The sequence below is a fragment of the Artemia sp. Qi Xiang Cuo genome, chromosome 9 (genome assembly GCF_049724085.1).
Source record: "Artemia sp. Qi Xiang Cuo chromosome 9, ASM4972408v1, whole genome shotgun sequence".
Lineage (NCBI taxonomy): Eukaryota > Metazoa > Arthropoda > Branchiopoda > Anostraca > Artemiidae > Artemia > Artemia sp. Qi Xiang Cuo.
This window is the reverse complement of record NC_142802.1, coordinates 70,129,575-70,148,617: the sequence shown is the minus strand read 5'-3', so window position 1 is coordinate 70,148,617 and position 19,043 is coordinate 70,129,575. Positions and strand designations below refer to the sequence as shown.

Genomic DNA, 19,043 nt, shown 5'->3' with positions numbered 1-19,043 from the left:
TGTTCCGTCTAAAACAAGCGATTTTTGCGACAAGCCTGCAGTTATAACTTGAATTAAAAGAACATGATATTTATATCATTAGATACAGTAGTCCCAGATCTATCGATTCAATGACCCGGAATTATGATATTACTTACACTTTTTCCGGGGTAAGGTTCTAAACTTGCTAAGAAATAATAAAAAAATTGCCGTCTTTTCAACTATTTACAACCAATTTTCAATCTAAAAATCATGTACACCAAATTTTATAAACGCAATTTGGCAAATGGATATGATTCAGCTAATATACAAAAATTGTTGTTTTGATATATCAAATCGTAGGAGAACAGAAAAACAACACACTAAAGATTGCACAAGAAACATGCACTTTTTTGCAAGGATAGGGTGGGATCCTCTCAGCCAATCTTTGACAGATACCACGCTTCTTCCGTGGTATTTCAAAAAATCCTGTCGGATTAAAAAAATGACAGGATTAAAAAATACTGTCGAGGAAGGATTTTAAATTCTGATGGATCTGTCGCAGTATGTGTGCCAGAATGGAAGTCGGTTGAAAAACAAGCATTGACAAAGTAATTAATCATTTTATGTATATTTTACGGTATTTTGAGTTCTAAAAGATACCATTTTTATAGTTATTCAAAACACATATATAGTTATATATGCAGTTATAAGTATAGTTATAGATTTTGCAGATACACTTTACATTTCTAAATAAAAAGGTTTTTGGTTTTTAACTTTTACTACGTTGAACATTTTTATTTCTTAAGAATAAAAGATGTTAACCAAATATACGATATGTAGACATACGAAATATATGATATGCATACAACAAACAGATGATTGAACAGTAATAAAAACAAGACGGATGTCAAAACTGAAATGTCTTGCGCGTAATAACTAGCGCAGAAATGCGCGTGATGTCTTGCGCGAAATAACTAGTGCGGAAATTCAAGTATTCACTGCTTCAGATCCATCGATTTATAGTCTGATCAATTACTAAAAAATGTACTATTAAAAAGTCATTCTGGCTATGTGTTCTCTTTCTTAACTAGTCTTGACTACTCATAGAAGGGTTCAAAAATTTTTTTGAAACACTAACCCAAGTTATGTAAGTGATTTCAAGGCTAGGTAAGCAATTCATAGATGGGAAGAAAACAAATAGGTCAAAGCCCCCTCCCTCCTTCAAGGTAGAGGAATGACAACCATTTTTATTGTATGTCAATCACAGTCGTCACATGCAAACGTCGCATTTCCCCCTATACCCCCTCCCCAATATTTTGAAAAATATTTTATTTTTGATATTTTTAATTAAAGAACCTTTTTTTACATTTTCATTGAAAAAAAAATTACTCTCTGGATTTTAAAAAATAAATTTTGACTCTTGCATTTTCGGAAATTGACGTCCCCTTTTTACCCCCCCCCCTTCTCCAAAACTAAAGTCAAAAGCATAATGATTAAAAATTCGCAGTACACATCCACAGTAAAAATTCCAGTAGAAATAAGGCTCTTGAAAAGAGAGGGGGGGACTTCTATATAAAAAAAAAAAAGGATTAACACATAGAATTTGCAGCATTTTAATTTTTATGAATGTGCTTTTTTAAAGGAAGGGTGAAGCGCAAAAACCCATTGCCTCCCACCCCCACTACGATAGGCAGGTATGAATCTTAATTTTTATAAACAGAAGAACTTACTTCATTATCGGACTCAAACAGAATTTGATCATACTCGGAAAGAGCAACAAGAAAAATAATAGAAGTGACATTTTCGAAACAGTGGATCCACTTTCGTCGTTCGGACCTTTGGCCACCAACATCAACCATCCTACAAAAACAAAAACATTTTAAGCATGAAAAATGGTTATTCACAAACCTATAGCAGGAAACACTGTTTTAAGATGGCTGGTGTAAACTCTAGAGACAGATAAAAGAATAGACGCCAGATTCTGCAAAATTTTGCGGCCAGATCTCACCTTTTGCCCAGAGTCAAGTTATATCTTAGAATGGTCAGAATCAAAAAGTAGAATACATAGTGAAAACTTGGGAAATTCTGGCCTCTCTTTCTTTTTTTATCCCTACAGTTTAAAGAGTGATTAATTAAAATAGTAAACGCCATTTTCATCGGAACAAAGTTCCGATGAGATTTATTTATCAACATAACCAGAAAAGAGTGGTCTAAGAGAGAAAATTTGGAAGTTGGGAAAAAGATTGTGATTAAGCATATAATGGCCCTGTTTTAACTTGCGCCTTTATCTGTTTTGAGGCAAAACTTTTCGGTGTTTTCTGTGAAGTTATCACTAGATATTATTTATGGTGTTTTCAAAATTGTCGGCGTTTTCATTGAAGTTTTCACTAGACATTGTTCCCGATTTCTATAGCCAAATTTCTTTTTGATTATTACCAGGATACACTATATCTATTTTGGGCAGTACTTTTATTTAATTGTAATACTTACCGTCAACCTGCAATCCAACTAGGGTCACAAATGGTCCTGCCCTCTAAGTCGATTGTACACCCGGGTCTGCTGATCGATGAAACTCTACAACACATGCGAGTGCTCAAAAACTTAACAGAAAATTTTCGGAGCTCGAATCAATGTTTATATAACCAATCATGATAGAAACACGGATAACATTTTTAGAAAATATATTGTAATATAAACCCAACTATGGTAGAAATGTGGTAATATTTTTTGAAAATGTATAGTGCTTAAATATACTGAAGTACCTGTTGTGTTTTGTAATAATTTGTTCTTGTGTTTATTGTGATTTTTCTTTTTGTTTTGTTTCTATCTGTCTTTTGTTTTTGTTTTGTGTTTTCTCTTTTGTTTATGCTCTGTCTTCTTATATCGTATGAATGGTTTGCAAGTAAATAATATTAACAACAGCTGAAGCAAATCATAATTTCAATAAAAAATTATTGGTAGTGTTATTTTCTCAAAAACAAACACCTCATGTGACCTATGGAGGGCATTGTAAATTAGCTGCCGCGGCCTTATCATTATTATGAGAATATAAAAAAGAACAGTAAAAGGAAAGAAGGTATTGATACGTTAAAAAAGAAACAGATGTAGACATAATACCTGTATCATTAAACTAATAAATAAATCCTAAAAATTGTACGATTAGACAAAAAATAGACTAGTAAAATCCACTACAGACACAAAGATCTATAGCAAAAGAAAAAAAGCGTGTTGATAAATTAAAAGAGAAACAAATGTAGACACAATACCTGTATAATTAAACTGATAAACAAATTCTAAAAATATACGACTAGATAAAAATATACTAGTAAAATCAACTACAGACACTAAGAACATTTTTAGTGTCTATAAGAATATATAATTAAAAAACAATTCAAAACAATAACGGAAAAAGAAACAATAATGAAAAACAGAGCAGGAAATTATGTCGTAGACTAATGCAGCTAGCATTAAAGGGGAAAACAACATGAAATACCAAAAAAAACTTTTAAGCGGGAGCATATATTTAGCAGCGCCAAGCGGAGGTGCCTGATATCCCCCTAGGCCCCTCCCAAGTGGTAAAAGACAGTTTGCTAGATGGCTATTCTGGTAGACCCTAACATTTCCAGAAACAAACACTGCATTCATAAGCAGTGGAGGGATCAAATGACCATAGACTGATCTTCAGCAAGGGTGATAGTAGCCAAGAGGGAGGGGGCTGATTGGTTCGATATACCTTCCTTCTTTAAAAATTGCAAAATCCACTTGAAATTATGAAACTTGCCATTTATCGGGAACATGCACGCAAGGCAAAAAAGAACCTTCAGAAATTTTTCGTGTCTAGTAGTGAACTGACAAAGGAGGACTTAACCGAAGCCTCCTAAAAAGAAGCTGCACAAATTGAAAACTTTGTGCAAACGCTACCTTTTTTTTCAAAATTTACTTTTTCTCACAGTTTCTATTTTAGAAAACTTGTATTATAAATAGTACAAATTTACTGTCTGCAGCAACCCATATGTCTTTATCCTGGCGTCTGTATACGCATTAGGGAATATCATGTAAAACCATTGTGATGCACCATCTTGGAAAATAAGCATCTATGTGTGATCTCTAATCGATAAATAAAAAGTAGCCACTAAACAAAGGTCAACAAAGGTAATGAGAAGTGGTATATGCAGTCTGTTGTGCTGTCAAAAGATGAGGTAGATCGTTAATGTTTGTTCTAGGATGCCTCTACCTGGCCTGAGACCCGCCTGTTTAGGTCAGATAAACTCTTCTTGTACTTCTTCAAATCAATCTAAAAGACTGAAGCACCAACCAATAAACGACATGTGATTGGGAATTCTTAAGACAGGGAACGCGACTGACCAGGGGGATCAGAAATAGTTCACCGTTAGCAAGGACGAGGTATAAGTATTCCTTGATACGAGTTGAAGCAAGCACCGAGATATTTGTTTAAGGCAGCGTATAAACCAATTAAGTGCGGGCGCGCATGTGCATCGTAAAAGATTAATAATTAAGCAAATCGCATGACAAACTGGAAAAACGCATTTGTGTGAAATTTTGTTTTGAAAGTCGAATTCAGAGACTAATAAAGCCTTAAAAACAACTTTTGAGGATAAATGTGTGACCCATTTAAGTATGTTTATCTGGTTTAAAAGATCACAAATAGTCACAGATGGATTCGGATCACAAATGGATTCAGAAATGGTCACAAGTCAGCCAATGATCATCACCTGTCTAGCCAGCCTTCCACACCAAACTACTACTACTACTAACAACTCACCGCAGCACCAAGCTGCCTGAGGCCAACACAGCTACGCACGATCCTCCTCCAGCCCAATCTATTCAAAGTCTGCCTCTTTGCACAACCCCAGGAAGTTCCCATTTCTTTATGACAAACCCCCACCCCAACCGCGGACGACCTGCTTTCCGTTTATCCCTAGACGGCTGGCCAAAAAGAACAATCTTTGGCAATCTGTCATACTTCATCCGCAGAACGTCCCCTAGCCATCTCAACCTTACCTTCACTATAGCCCTAGAAAGGGGGATTGAAGCACACTTTTCGTAAAGCCTACTGTTTGAAATACGGTCAGTCAGCCAGGTACCAGAACAATCCGTAGGCAATTTCTCTGGAAAAGATCTAGCAAATCTTCATCCGCTTTTCAGAGCGTCCAAGCTTCAGAGCCATATTTTACCACTGTCATCACGGTAGCTTCTAATATTCTAAACCTTTTCTTCCAAACCTTTTTTTAACTGTGAAAAAACACCCTTAGCCTGAGCTGTTCTACTTTTAACATTTTCGCTGCTCCCATCGTCTTTACTAATAATTCTACCAAGGTAAGTGAAACTGTCCACCTGATCAATCTTTTCGTTACCCAACGTCACCTTTCATCTTCACTTATTCCTAGCCTTAGTGACTTAGTCTTCTTAACGTTTATTTTCAAATCTATTCTGGCACCCTGAACTTGCAAAACCTCTAAAATTTCATTTATTTTGCTCAAAATTTCATCTAGGATGCTTAAACCATCAACATAATCTACGTTTAGGAGAGCTTTTTCCTCCCCATTTGATTCCGTGGTCTCCCAGTACCATCTGTGCTTCTTAAGACAAAATCCATCAAAATGATCCATGTAAAGGGGGATATAACACAACCCTGCTTAACCCCTCATTTAATATACGAAACCAGCTGCTAACCTCATTTCCTATCTTAACCGCAGCAATGTTATTCTCGTACATAGCACTAATCGTTTTAACGTAGTTGTCTGGTATACCATACAAGGATAAAACTTTTACTAAAGCTCTTCTATCAACAGAATCGAACGCTTGCTCATAATCTATAAAATTGAGGATCAAAGGTATTTGAAAACTCAGGCACTTCTCAATTATTAACCTACGAGTGAAAATTTGGTCGACAGATCCTCTACCTTTTCAAAAACTGCACTGTTCTTCTTTTATAACTTTGTCTACAGCATCTCTCAGTCTAAAAACTGTCATATTATTAAGTAATTTGCTACTTACAGAGACCAGACTAATGCCTCGATAGCAAAGATTCCGCACCAAAGATTAACAAAATAAAATTGTGGAAGGTCCACAATTTAATACGCTCAGGCCGTAGGCTTACAATTAGGGATATGGCTGAAGACCTGCATTTGAATTTTCAGTTCAGTCAATTTTAGTTAATGATTTGACCGTGTGTTGAGTGTGCACGAAATTTGTTCTAAAATTGTTGTCAGAAGAGAAACAAGAATATCGACTTGAAGTGCCCAAGAACTGTTTAATCGAGCCGAAATGGACCCAGAATTCTTGAAGAGGGAAATAATAGGGTACGAATCATGAGTCTAGGGGTATAACCCAGAAATAAAGACAGATCTTCTCAGTGGAAGATTTTTTTTGCTACTACAGATATTGTGCAAAATAAACTTGCTCCTAGGGAACAAACAGTCCCCCAACGCATCGTTTGCACGAAGCACTTCAGCGATAAAAGCCTGCCCTCTAGGGAATTAAAAATTCGTTTCTCCACCAGGACAAAATACCCGTCCACTATGCGTTCCTCATTCAGTTGTTGGCCAAATTCACGGTTCTTTTGCTTCTGCACCCCCCCCCCCCTATTCCCCTGATTTATGTCCTGCCGATTCCTGCCTGTTTCTTAGATTAAAATTGTCACTGAAAGGGGAGCGATTGTAACAAGAGCTATTTCAAATGGGCAAGCATCTAAGAAGAATAGCTAGCTAAAACCATCCTTATCCAAGAGACACTTGGAGCTTTCAGAATTCATTAACAAAGAAAAAGACTTAGAGCATGAAAAAACACTTATTAAAGGGACTAAACTGTCTTACTTTGTGAACCCCCTTACTAGTAGGCTAATGGTGGAAGGGCCCAAACCCGTCCTTTAAAAATGATTTTCGATACACAGAATAAAATGACAATAGTCAAAGCATAGAGACAAAATCTCCCGAAAACACTTGCACAGATCACTTGCGGAGACGTAAATTCCTTGCAATGAGCTTTTCTACTGTACAATGAAGCACCTGCCTTAAAGATTATTCTTTGTCAGGATGTGGGGACTTACGAATGATACCTTCATATTTGACTTTAATATTCGTTTTAATTTAATTCTAATTTTGATACAATTTTAATTTAAGTTTAATGAAAAAAAACTTTCTCGCAATCTGACCAATGGTCTGCGTGGCGCAGGTACCGATCTCCAGATTCGATGCCTTCAGCCGGGAGTACAATGCATGGTTGGGGGCAAATCATCCAATACTTCCCGTGTTTTCCCCCCAGATTTCTCCAGGTACCCTTTTAGAGCTGGGCTGACTCTGACTTAACTTACAGAGTCACACCATTGACCCTCGTTCCAGACCAAATAACCAGCCACACCCGGACTCAAAACCGGAACCTCTGGGTCACACGGGGTCACTTCCGGGTTCCTTCACGGGTCACAGGGGTTGCTTTTTTTCTTCCGCTTTAAAAAAAAATATGGATAAATTCAACACTAAATTTAAACCATAAAAGATGCATCACCAAATACCCCAACCAAACAAAAACACTAAAAGCGATCAAAGACAAACAGCCGCTCACCACTGACTACCCGCCAAAAACCAAGACACCACCTTTTTCCTTTTTTGGTCTGATGATGTTAATTGGCAGTCCTGTCCCTTTATTTGTGTATTAAGTTGATTAAATTGTATTAAGTTAAGTTGTGTATTCAGTTGATACATCGAATTCATTGACTAGGGCTGTAATTTTGTTATGGGCTAAGTATGTTTTATCAATAAATTTTCCATACGCAATAAAATAAAAGAAGAAGATAGGGATTAATAGTTACCTAAATCTGATTTCCTGTAAATCAAATGGGTATTCAATAATGCCAGTTGTTGGCACTCGAACTCGAAGTATATCTTGCTGTGTGGGTAAATAGTCAGGGGCAGCAATACGATCCAGATTTGTGAGGTAACTAAAAGAAAACAAATCAATTACACAAAATGCACATATAAAATAATAAGGATCACAATTTAATATGTCATAATAGATCTAGGATCATCAAAGGCCCAGTTTCACATAAAATCACAAGCTATACATCTGTGCATATAACTGACACGTGTCGTGTGCACACAATAATTTATATGCAACCAATAAAACACAGCCGACAGAGAAACCATAAAGAAAGAAAAAAGAATAAAAGGTGGGCAAGACCGTAATTTCAGCATTTCAATGGGGGGGGGGGGCAAGAGGAGGCCCACGTCCTGGAAGGTTTGAGAAACCCTTTAGAGAGAAGGGGCGTTTTCGGAGGTTCTTCCCCGGAAAAGTTTTCAAAAATACAAACCTAAACGTCTTTTTAAGCTGTCTGAAAACTTGTTTTTGGAAATTATTTTATAATGAATACAGGACACCAAACGATTAAGAACCAAAGGTGACGCAGGTCAGTCTTCAATAGCACATGACGTTAACTCAATAAGAATTTAGTCCAAATGTACCTCCTAACCTAGTCACAGTTTATGTCCTAACAATTAAATGAACCAGGCAACACCCAAGCCAATTTCTAATCAATTATCGTTTTTAGCTTTACTTAACAAATTATTATATTTTCCAAATTAATGGGCGCAACCACCTCCTTATCTCCCCTCCCTAAATGACACCCATGGAAATGGGAATGAGAGTGGCCAATCCTTCTTCAATTACTCAATTCTGTAAAAAAAAAAAAAAAAGGATGGCATGATCAATAATATTTTCTATTAAGCCTCATATTTCAATTTTCAACGTTGTTGTGTAAGTTAGCAGTATTTAACTCCACTGATGAGGGCCGTGCGTTTCCACACGAATGGAACCTAGCTTCCCAAGTCCTTCAATTTAAGTTCATCGCGCATGGTGTCTGGTCTCGGTCAGAAATAAATTATCAGAAAATCTTGTTTTATTTCCCCACAAATAAAAGTAGGAGAGCGCAACGGCTTCAAAACTGCGGATTAAAAAAACGCAAATTACTGGATAATAGCTCTGTGTGAGGCATTTTTCTAATGAATGTTTTACTAATAAGGAAAAAGTAAGAATGTTTAATCCTGACATATTTGAAACTGAAATGAAAGATAGCCAAAAATGTGAGACAAGTAAAACTGAATAACGAATTTACCAGTCGAAGGGATACATAGCGAGAATTACCAACGTTTGGAGTTCGACATGACATATAGCGAGAATTACCGTTGTTTAATTGGAAGCGACATGTAGAGAGTTAACGTTGTTTAGAGTTCAAAGCGACATATAGCGAAAATTGCATTTATTTAAGAGTTCGAAGCGACATATAGCCAGAATTACTGTTGTTTGGAGTTCGAAGCGTCGTATAGTGACAATTACCGTTGTTTATAGTTTGAAGCGTTCCTTATAGTATTATTTAGATGGATTTTGTCTTAAGGAACACAGGAAAGGCAATGGGAGACCACGGAATCAAATGGGGAGGAAAAAGTCTCCTGGACTTACATTATGCTGATGATTTAAGCATCCTAGAGGAAAGCGTGGGTAAAATGAATGAACTTTTAGAGATTTTACGAGTTCAGGGTGCTAAAATAGGTTTAGATAATTTAGGAGACCACACTGCCTTTCCATGACGGTAAAATAAAAGTTCAAAATAGGGATAAAATCCTTTTTAATAGACAGTGTATAGAAATTCACAAAATACCAGATATTTCGGTCACATACACAGTGACCGTCATCAGTAGTAAAACTGTGAATTTCTATACACTGTCTATTAAAAAGGATTTTATCCCTATTTTGAACTTTTATTTTATCAGAATAGGTTTGAAAATTAATGTTAAGAAGACTAAGTCACTAAGGCTAGGAATAGGTGAAGATGAAAAGGTGACGTTAAGTAATGAAAAGATTGATCAGGTGGGCCGGTTCACTTACCTTGGTAGTATTATTAGTAAAGATGGTGGGAGCAGGTGAAGATGTTAAAAGTAGAATAGCCAAGGCTCAGGGTGTTTTTTCACAGTTAAAAAAAAGTTTGGAAGAATATGATGATAAGTCTGCAAACCAATATTAGAATATTAGAAGCTAGTGATGACAGTAATCAAATATGGCTCTGAAGCTTGGACGCTTTGAAAAGCGGATGAAGATTTGCTAGATGTTTTCCAGAGAAATTGCTTAAGGATTGTTCTGAGTACTCGGCTGACAGACCATATTTCAAACAATAGACTGTACGAAAAATGTGGTTCAATACCGCTCTCTAGGGCTATAATGAAAGAAAGGTTGAGGTGGCTAGGGCCCGTTGTACGGATGAAGGATGACAGATTGCCGTAGATTGTTCTTTTCAGTTTGATAGAAATCGTAATAGATTGTTAAAATAAATAGTTATTGAACTATTTATTCAATTGAAATGTATAGTAAAATAAATTGTTTAAGTTCGAAAGATTTTGTTTTACCTAACTTAACCACTTAGGAGAGATGTTACGTAGGCAGTGTGAACGCCACTTAAGCATTGATTAACTACTATTCAAGACTCTGAATTTTATTGTCAATATACCTCCACCGTAACAATGCATTAAAGTTATAGTAGTTACAGTTGTGCTATAGTAGTGTGATTACAGTATGAGCGTTTGATTATTTGTATACACTCCATGTCATCTCCGACCACCCGTTTTCTTCCCTCTATCCCCGCTGGACTAACATTTTCTCAATATAGATGTCACTTTTGTCAACCTCAGTCTTTTCATTTCACAGCATTACCAGTAAAATTTTACCTTTGAGATACGCATCTTTAATATTCTTTATGCGTGGCTAGCAAAATTATAATCATGTAACCTTTACAGATCTGCATGATCATAAACAATATTCAAAAGCGATAAACCTCCCATACCATCACCCTTTCAACGTGCCTATTCCGCCTCAGATGTATCCATACAACAACGAAATCTACCCCTTTCCAATGGAAAATAATCCTCTCCCTCAATTTTGGTACTTGTGGAGTGAATGAACACATACGCCGCCTTATTTTCAGTTGCAGAAAACATGATAAATAGAGAGAAGTATTAAGAAATTGTTGTGATAATTAATTTTAATTATTCACAATTTGCGCTATCCTGGGTCATCACACTTCACCGCCTAGGGCTTGAGAACTAAGCACTTTCAAGGTAGACTTCTTCACACTACTGATGTGCTTCACTCTCTCTAAAATTATTTTACAGCTATTTTTATGTATTTGCATTTTAGATTTGGACAATTACTTTTTTAAAGGCAAAGAAAAAAGTTTGTCGTATTTCGTTTTTTTATGTATAGCCAATTTTGCCATATAGCAACAAAAGCCGAACATTATTTTAGGTGACTTTTAAATGGATGTATATTTTGTTGTTTTATTAAGTGACATGGTGAATTACATGCATTGTTATGACTTTTTTTCTTACAACGCAGGTGCTTGATACAGGAGAATAGCCCCAACCAATTAGATAAGTGTAACATGTATGAATTTAGCGACCATTATTTGAAGTGATACTCAAGCAAGCTAGTGAATATATAGAGCTCAGATAGATGAAGTGATACGAACACATATGACCCATCGGTCGAACACGTCAAACCCCAAACAACACAACAACAACCATTTACAAGCGTTTTTATCTTGTACAATATTAGCGATGCGTTTTAAAACCAAAAATCATTAGACAAGCGTTTTCCACCATGGGAGACGTGGACTAGTCTAAGGAGGGGGGGATATTAGCCAAATCTCAGAGGCAATATTTCTGATCAAGATATAGTTTTTACTAAAGTTTTAAAACTGTGTAATATTGTTGCCTCATTAGTGGTATTTGGTGCAATGGTGAAAAATGTATTTGGTGCAAGGTGTATTTGGTGAAAATGGTGCCTCATTAGTGGTACATTTTAAAACCCCAAAATGATTCGACTGAAGGGAAAATTGCCCGTACATAATCTGACATTAGCTCAAAAAGGTTCCTAGACCTTACGAATCGAAATGGTAGTGGCAATAACTCTAAATGGTATCTTTGAATAAAACCATAAACTGCTTTGAATGGTTTGTGAGTGTCCAGGGTAACTAATTTTATATACTTAACACCTGATCCAGTTTGACAAGGAAATATAATTTCTGGGGACACAAATGACCCCGGGCTTTTCAAAACCCGATTGGTACTTCTGCAGGAAAGTTTAAGCCAGTTAAAAGAGTAAAGGCTTCGTAGTCACAAAATTTGCTATAATTAGTTCATCTTTTAATCTGTGATGTAACATCTTTTAATCTGTGTTTTAGGGTATATCTTGAATAAGTGTTCCAAATAGGTCAAGGGTCGGGGCTTGGCTTGAAGGCAAAGTATTTAAGATAGTCAAAAATATAAATACTATGTATGATCCCTAATATGATGATACATTATTAGATATACGCAAATTTAAATAATAAAATAAAAATCTATTCTGAATGTTATAGAAAAATCTTTATTTGTGAATAGATGGCGGTACTAAGAAAGGAATAAAAAAAATTATAAAAAAAACTTAAAATACTTGAAGATTTATAGGAAAGCGACCAAACAGCTTTGAATGGCCAAAGCAACGGAATTTATAGTTTAGCAAATATTAATGAATTTTATAGATGGCACTACTACGAAGGGATTAAGATAGCTTTAGAAGTGACAAGAGGTAAGGAACAGAGTGATAAGAGAAAGTCTCCCATGGATAGACTCGTAGGAGACTATAAAATACTTGGAGATTTGTTAGGATGGGGGGGGGGGTGGGCAGCTCTGATCTAGGTAGAATGGAGAAGGAATTTATGCTAGAATTAATGCTATTAGGCTCAATGCTCCAACGAGCCTATAGTGGATAATCATAATTTAACTTACATTACATAATAGTTTGAAAACCGTTTTAATAAGTTTTTTCCCTTAATTTTAATAATAATGATGCATTTTTCAACAACCCCTTTTTTAAGCTTTAGAGAGGCTTGAAACAAGCATGAACTATAAAGAAGAGTTAATAGCTTCTATTTCTGGCAGCAAAGCCAGAAATAGGCAACATAATTTCTTCACAAATTATGAACCCCACTACACTGTGTAACTGCTATAAGATAAAGTGTCCGAGTATGCCGTGGACGAAAACATGCACAATTTGCGTAGTTTTGAGGTCTTACAAGTTTCTGTAACAGATTGGGTTTTAGCAAACCATTTAAAAAATAAATTATTTATATTATTGAGTTGTTATTATTAATACTAATTAATATTTAAACTATTATTTATTTATTAACTAATCAATTAAATTGATTGTTAATTAAATTAATATTTATCATTAATTACCAACTTAAATACATTATGTAAATCATCTTAAATTAATTAAATACATTAATTAAATAATTTAAACATTTAAATTGTTAAATAGATACACAGTTTTAGGACATGTGAAGGATACAAAACAATACAAGATTTAAGATACACGAACTCTTGAACAAGGACGCCATCTCAAATAAAGTCATTGAATAACATGTACGCTCCAAAACAATTTTGAAGTTCACACTGCATCAATTTTTCTTAGCATCTTAGAGGCTACATTTTTTTGGACAAGTGGACAATTTTTCTTCGAACTGAACTCAGTGTTGCCATTAACACAGATTTTCTGTGAAACAGTCACAGACTGTTTAAGCGATCACAAGCTCATAGATCAGCACAAGCTCACCGAACGTCAAAAAGTCACAGGTTTTTAGGTGAACCACTGCATATTTTATGATTAGGAACTGGAGTTGTTAATTTTGGTAAAAGTTTTCTGGCATGACTACATTAACAACGAAAGAGTAATGTCATTTAATTCCCATTTCGATTAATCTCTCTTTCAAAATATAGTATTTGCTACCGTGAAAGTTGCGTTCCAGCAATAATGCCTTGATATAGCCCTCGGCTTAAGATCAAAGTTTGCTGATTTTGCTGGGTTTTTTTTGTTTTTTTCAAATCGATATTATTTGGCATTGTGAGCCAACGGCTGATAAGAATTACGGCTGATTATTTTGCCTTGTTCCATTTATCTTGTTTGAATAGCACATCTTGGTAAATTTCTTTTTCATTGATTCCAACCTGGTTTCTATTTAGTTTTTGTTCTGTCATTGTCAAGCAAACTTCGAAAGGTTCGATTTTCGTTGGTTTCTTTTTTTCTTTCCTTTTTTTTGTTTAGCGCTGAGGATGACTTGGCGGAGGACCTTGTCAAAATATTTGCTTGTTTCTTCGTCTTCAGGGTTCGCCACCGGCTGACAAAATCCTCTTTTTTTCACCTTTTTTTGATTTTATTTTCCATTTTGTTATTTTCTTTCCTCTCTGAATTTCATTTGTCACCAATAGCACCATTTATCTTGTTTGATAACACCAAAGTACGCCTGATTATTTGGCCTTGTTCCATTTATCTTGTTTGAATAGTAAATGTCCATCCAATACATGGTGGATGACAAGGACGGCGGCATGAGTGGCAAGTCTTGCCTCATGTTTCAAGTCTTCTCTGAAGCCTTTAATCCCTCCTGGTTATTTTGGCACTTCTTTCTTTCTTCCTTTTAAATCATTTTGGTTATTAATCCTTTTTTATTTAAAAAATAATTCTATTTAAAATATTCATATTTTCAATCATATATATATAGATGTTTTTAATATATGAGAACGTCTAAGTAGTTTCAAACACAGTTTTCTGGCTCATGCCAGAAAACTCATGCCAGAATACAACTATATATGTTGTATAGACAACATAATAATTTTTGAAAACGCAAAAAATCCAGTTGAAAAGTTTTTCTTTTAGAACTTTCAATTCGAACTAATGAGAAATTTGACCAAAGTATCAAAAACTTTACTTGAATTGACCAACATTAAAAAAAAGTTATTGTAGAAGACATAATTGATTTGGCATTCCTTGCAACAGCTGGGATCGAACCTCGGTCCCGAATTTTTCCAGACGTGGCAGTATCTGCTTTGCTGTTACAAGGTATTCAATTTGGATATTCAAAATATATATGCGATGAGAAATGAGTAGCTCGTCTATGAGAGAAAAGTTGAGTCTATGAGAGAAGTTGATAACATTCCTTAACCAAAATCGAACAAAGCGTTATTATTTGCAGACTACAGAAGCTGGAATAACCAGAACATGAGTAGTCAAAGAAACTTCCATGGCCAGAATTTAACAGTGGTTGAGAGTCAACAAATTTTTAGTTAACCACTAATAATATTGGATATTTGTATCCTGGTCAAAGGTTTCAACTTAAAATATGTGATATTGAAATATAAAAAAAAATGAATTTGCAGAAAATGAGGGAGATGAATATAAATTTGAAATGAAGCGTCTTATTAAGAAGAACAGATAACACTCCTTCTCTCTCTCTCTCTCTCTTCAACTGAAAGAGAGGCTCTTCCTGGTCCAAGAACTTTTCACGACTGTAGTTTACAACTGATCAGGGACAAACATATTTTGGCACATTACATGCCCCCTACCACTTTCGTACTCCTACAATCACACACTCTACATCAAACAGAATTAAAACTCAAATTTTACTCATTGATTGGCGGTTCTGGCTTCTCTTGCACCCGCGACAAAATCTTGATTTGCCCCCCCCCCCCCTTGTCATCCAAAAAAATTTTCAGGCTAAATGTTAACAGAAATTTACTTATTACCGAAATTATTTTCGATTTATTTATAATTTATTATTTAATTTTTGAATTATTATTATTTAACTATTTGTTATTTCTTAAGTTATTTTTATTTATTAATTAATTAACGATTTATTAATTATATTCATTTATTAACGGCGCCCTCTACTTTAGTTTAATAAAAATAAAATTTCAAAATTAACCATTAGATTATTTATTTGAACTTTTTCACCCCTAAAATTTTTGCACCCAGAGCAAGGGCCCACTCTGTCCCCCCTCCCTAAAACTCCCTACTCATTGCACCAAAACTGCTCATATTTTGATTATCAATTATAATGCGTAATAAGGCATAAGTTAATAAACCGTTCCACATTCGCAGTTAATTTGCGTTAAATCCGAATTAAATTGCAATTTCAATCTGGAACACACTGAATTGCTCCATATGATAAGCACAAATATGTGCTATAAGCGGGCTCCTTCGCCCTCCTATTTTTCATGTTCTCTTTCATTGCAGCATAATTATATTAAAAAGTATGGTAATTGTAGATAACAGAATGAAAAATATCTAAAAGTGTTTATGACAGACTATCACAGCATTATAAAAAAAACTTTATTTATTCAAAGAAAGGCCCTAAAATACCCAAGGGCGTGTCCTCACATGAACCATAAGTTTATTTTTAAAATATGTACTCGTTGTTAAAGCTAATTATGTCTTTAATTAAAATTAATTGATGGATATTCCAGCAGGTTTGGAGCATGTTGTACAAGCAACGGTTACATGGCTTCTTAATATTTTTTTTTTTTTTTTTTTTTTGCCAAATGAATATCCTTGTCAACTCAAAACTAGGAATAAAACAATTCATTTTTGTTATTATACTTATTAATCATAAGGACGATCAACAAATAAAACAGAGTAGTGAAATTTATTGAATTCTCTGTTACTTTAAATGGAAAAAAACAGGTTATATTTATATTATAAATAAATTATTTTTAATTATTTACATTACTTATTCTTACTATTTCGCTGAATCCGTTGGCTAAAATTCTCGTCATCTATCTTAACATTCTAGGATCCCTAAGTCACTCCAGAGTTCTCGAATATATTCAACGTAGGGGCTTTCAAAAGTCATCACTGTTCCCAACAGATTATGGGCCACGTCCCACCTAGGCATTTCTGAAATCCTGATCAGGATTTCGGATTTCATTGATCAGGTCTAATCAGGTTATATTTATATTATAAATTAATTATTTATGTTAATGATTCTTACTATTTCGCTGAATCCGTTAGCTGATATTCCCTTCTTCTGTCGTAACATTCTAGAATGCCTGATTCACTCCAGAGATCTCGAATATATTCAACGTAGGGGCTTTCGAAAGTCGTCATTGTTGCCAACCGATTTTGGGCCACGTCCCACCAAGGTATTTCTGAAATCCTGATGTCGAATCAAGTTATATTTATATTATAAATTAATTATTTATGTTAATGATTCTTACTATTTCGCTGAATCCGTTAGCTAATATTCCCGTCATCTATCGTAACATTCTAGGATCCCTAAGTCACTCCAGAGTTCTCGAATATATTCAACGTAGAGGCTTTCGAAAGTCATCACTGTTCCCAACCGATTATGGGCCAAATCCCACCTAGGCATTTCTGAAATCCTGATGTCAAATCAGGTTATATTTATATTATAAATTAAGTATTTATAATTATTCATATTAATTATTCTTACTATTTCGCTGAATCCGTTAGCTGATATTCCCTTCTTCTATCGTAACATTCTAGGATCCCTGAGTCACTCCAGAGATCTCGAATATATTCAACGTAGGGGCTTTCGAAAGTCGTCACTGTTTCGTACTCCACTTCACTGACAACAGTGGCCTTTTCCTAAAAGATAATTTACAATATTAGAATAAATAAAATAGATATATGAGCAGTTCTGAAGTCAAGTCCATAAAATGGTGGCGAAAAGCTAGAAAAGATGGTTCTACTGATGTTTCCAGTTTTAATGAACTTATTTATTTTCAAAAATGTCCAAAATATAGGATTAGCAGAAAATATTGAAATAGAAGTTATATAAAATAGCGACGTTATATAAAATAACACTGCCTTTCCATCATAAACATATAAGTAGAACAACAGGGAAATTTTTATACAAAACAGTGGAACTGTCTTGTATAAAAATTTCCCTGTTGTTCTACTTATTCGTTTATGATGGAAAGGCAGTGTGGTCTTCGTCGCTATTTGCGTCTAGCTTACGGGGAACAGTTGACTTATGATATCTTTTATTTTATTAGTTCAGGAAAAAAACATGCTAATATTATCAATCAACAAAAGTTTTTAGAATCTTTTAGAAATGAAAATCTTATTCCTAATTCTTTAATATATAAATTAAAAAAAAAAAAAAACGTTCCACTGTCTTGTATAAAAATTTCCCTGTTGTTCTACTTATTTGTTTAAGAAGTTATATACTATCTTTATATGAGAGTAATAATTCTGTATGTATGTATTTTTTCTCGAAAAGAGCTCCATATTTTTTCGGGAAGACTGGTATCTTGGGATATTCTCGCAATAAAAAAAAAACGATCTAGATAGATCAGAAGTTTGAGAAAAATCGTGGTTTTTGCAAATGAAGTCATGCACTATGTTACTACATCACATAAGCATTTCTTATGACATCATATATGGCACCATATAAGTATTTCTTATATGAGGCTTTACTGGGTCCCGAACAGGTTATGATGATTTTAAAGCTACATCTATTTATAGAATATAATTTTTATCGAACTTCCCAAAAAACGAAAATTCACAGCTGCAGTTGGAAGAATTGACGATTCGGTAGGATCAAAGCCCAGACCATTGGACATGGTGCAATATGAGTCTTAATATTCTGGACCATCAATTGCGACAAGACCAATACGGGCAGCTAAAGCAAAGGCCATTGCTAAAAAGTAAGGGAGTCGAAAATGAAAACAAAGAGCAGCAATTCAATGAAAATCAACCTGGACAGCGAGAATCAAAATGTGTCAAAATTGAAAATGATAGCGATGATGATTGGGTTTAGGATTTTGACATGGATAAGGTCACCAATGCCTACCATGCCTTTGTTAAATAAAACCAAAGGTTCGGCGATATGTATTTCATAATGACGAAAAATAAGCCGAGGTGTAACGAAGGAAACAAATTGAAAATGATAGCGATGATGATTGGGCTTTGGATTTTGACATGGATAAGGTCATCAATATCTACCATACCTTTGAATATCAAAAACATGGACTGGATAAATCGTTGGAAGAAGAAGAAGTTTTTGTCTCACCACTTGAAAAATTAAAAGAAACAAAGGTTTGGCGTTATGTCTTTCATAATGATAAAAGACAAGCCAAGGCAAAAGAAGAACTTTTTGTCCCACCTACTGAACAATTAAAAGAAACAATGTTGGTTGTCAACGCCTTCCACACCTTGTAAATTCAAAAACCTGGACTGGATAAACC

The 19,043-nt window shown here is 34.8% G+C and overlaps 1 protein-coding gene across 2 annotated transcripts in view; it reads right to left on the bottom strand.

Moving 5' to 3' along the window:
* The window catches only part of LOC148948986 (guanine nucleotide-binding protein G(q) subunit alpha), a 106,812-nt gene that overhangs the window by 31,093 nt on the left and 56,676 nt on the right, over nucleotides 1-19,043 (bottom strand). For both annotated transcript variants that reach the window (XM_089094163.1, XM_089094162.1), the window contains exons 3-5: nucleotides 17,285-17,439; nucleotides 7,790-7,918; nucleotides 1,692-1,821 (exon numbers count right to left, since the gene is read on the bottom strand). In XM_089094163.1, the coding sequence (XP_088950289.1) occupies nucleotides 1,692-1,821; nucleotides 7,790-7,918; nucleotides 17,285-17,439 (414 nt within the window). The remainder of the gene's footprint in view (nucleotides 1-1,691; nucleotides 1,822-7,789; nucleotides 7,919-17,284; nucleotides 17,440-19,043) is intronic.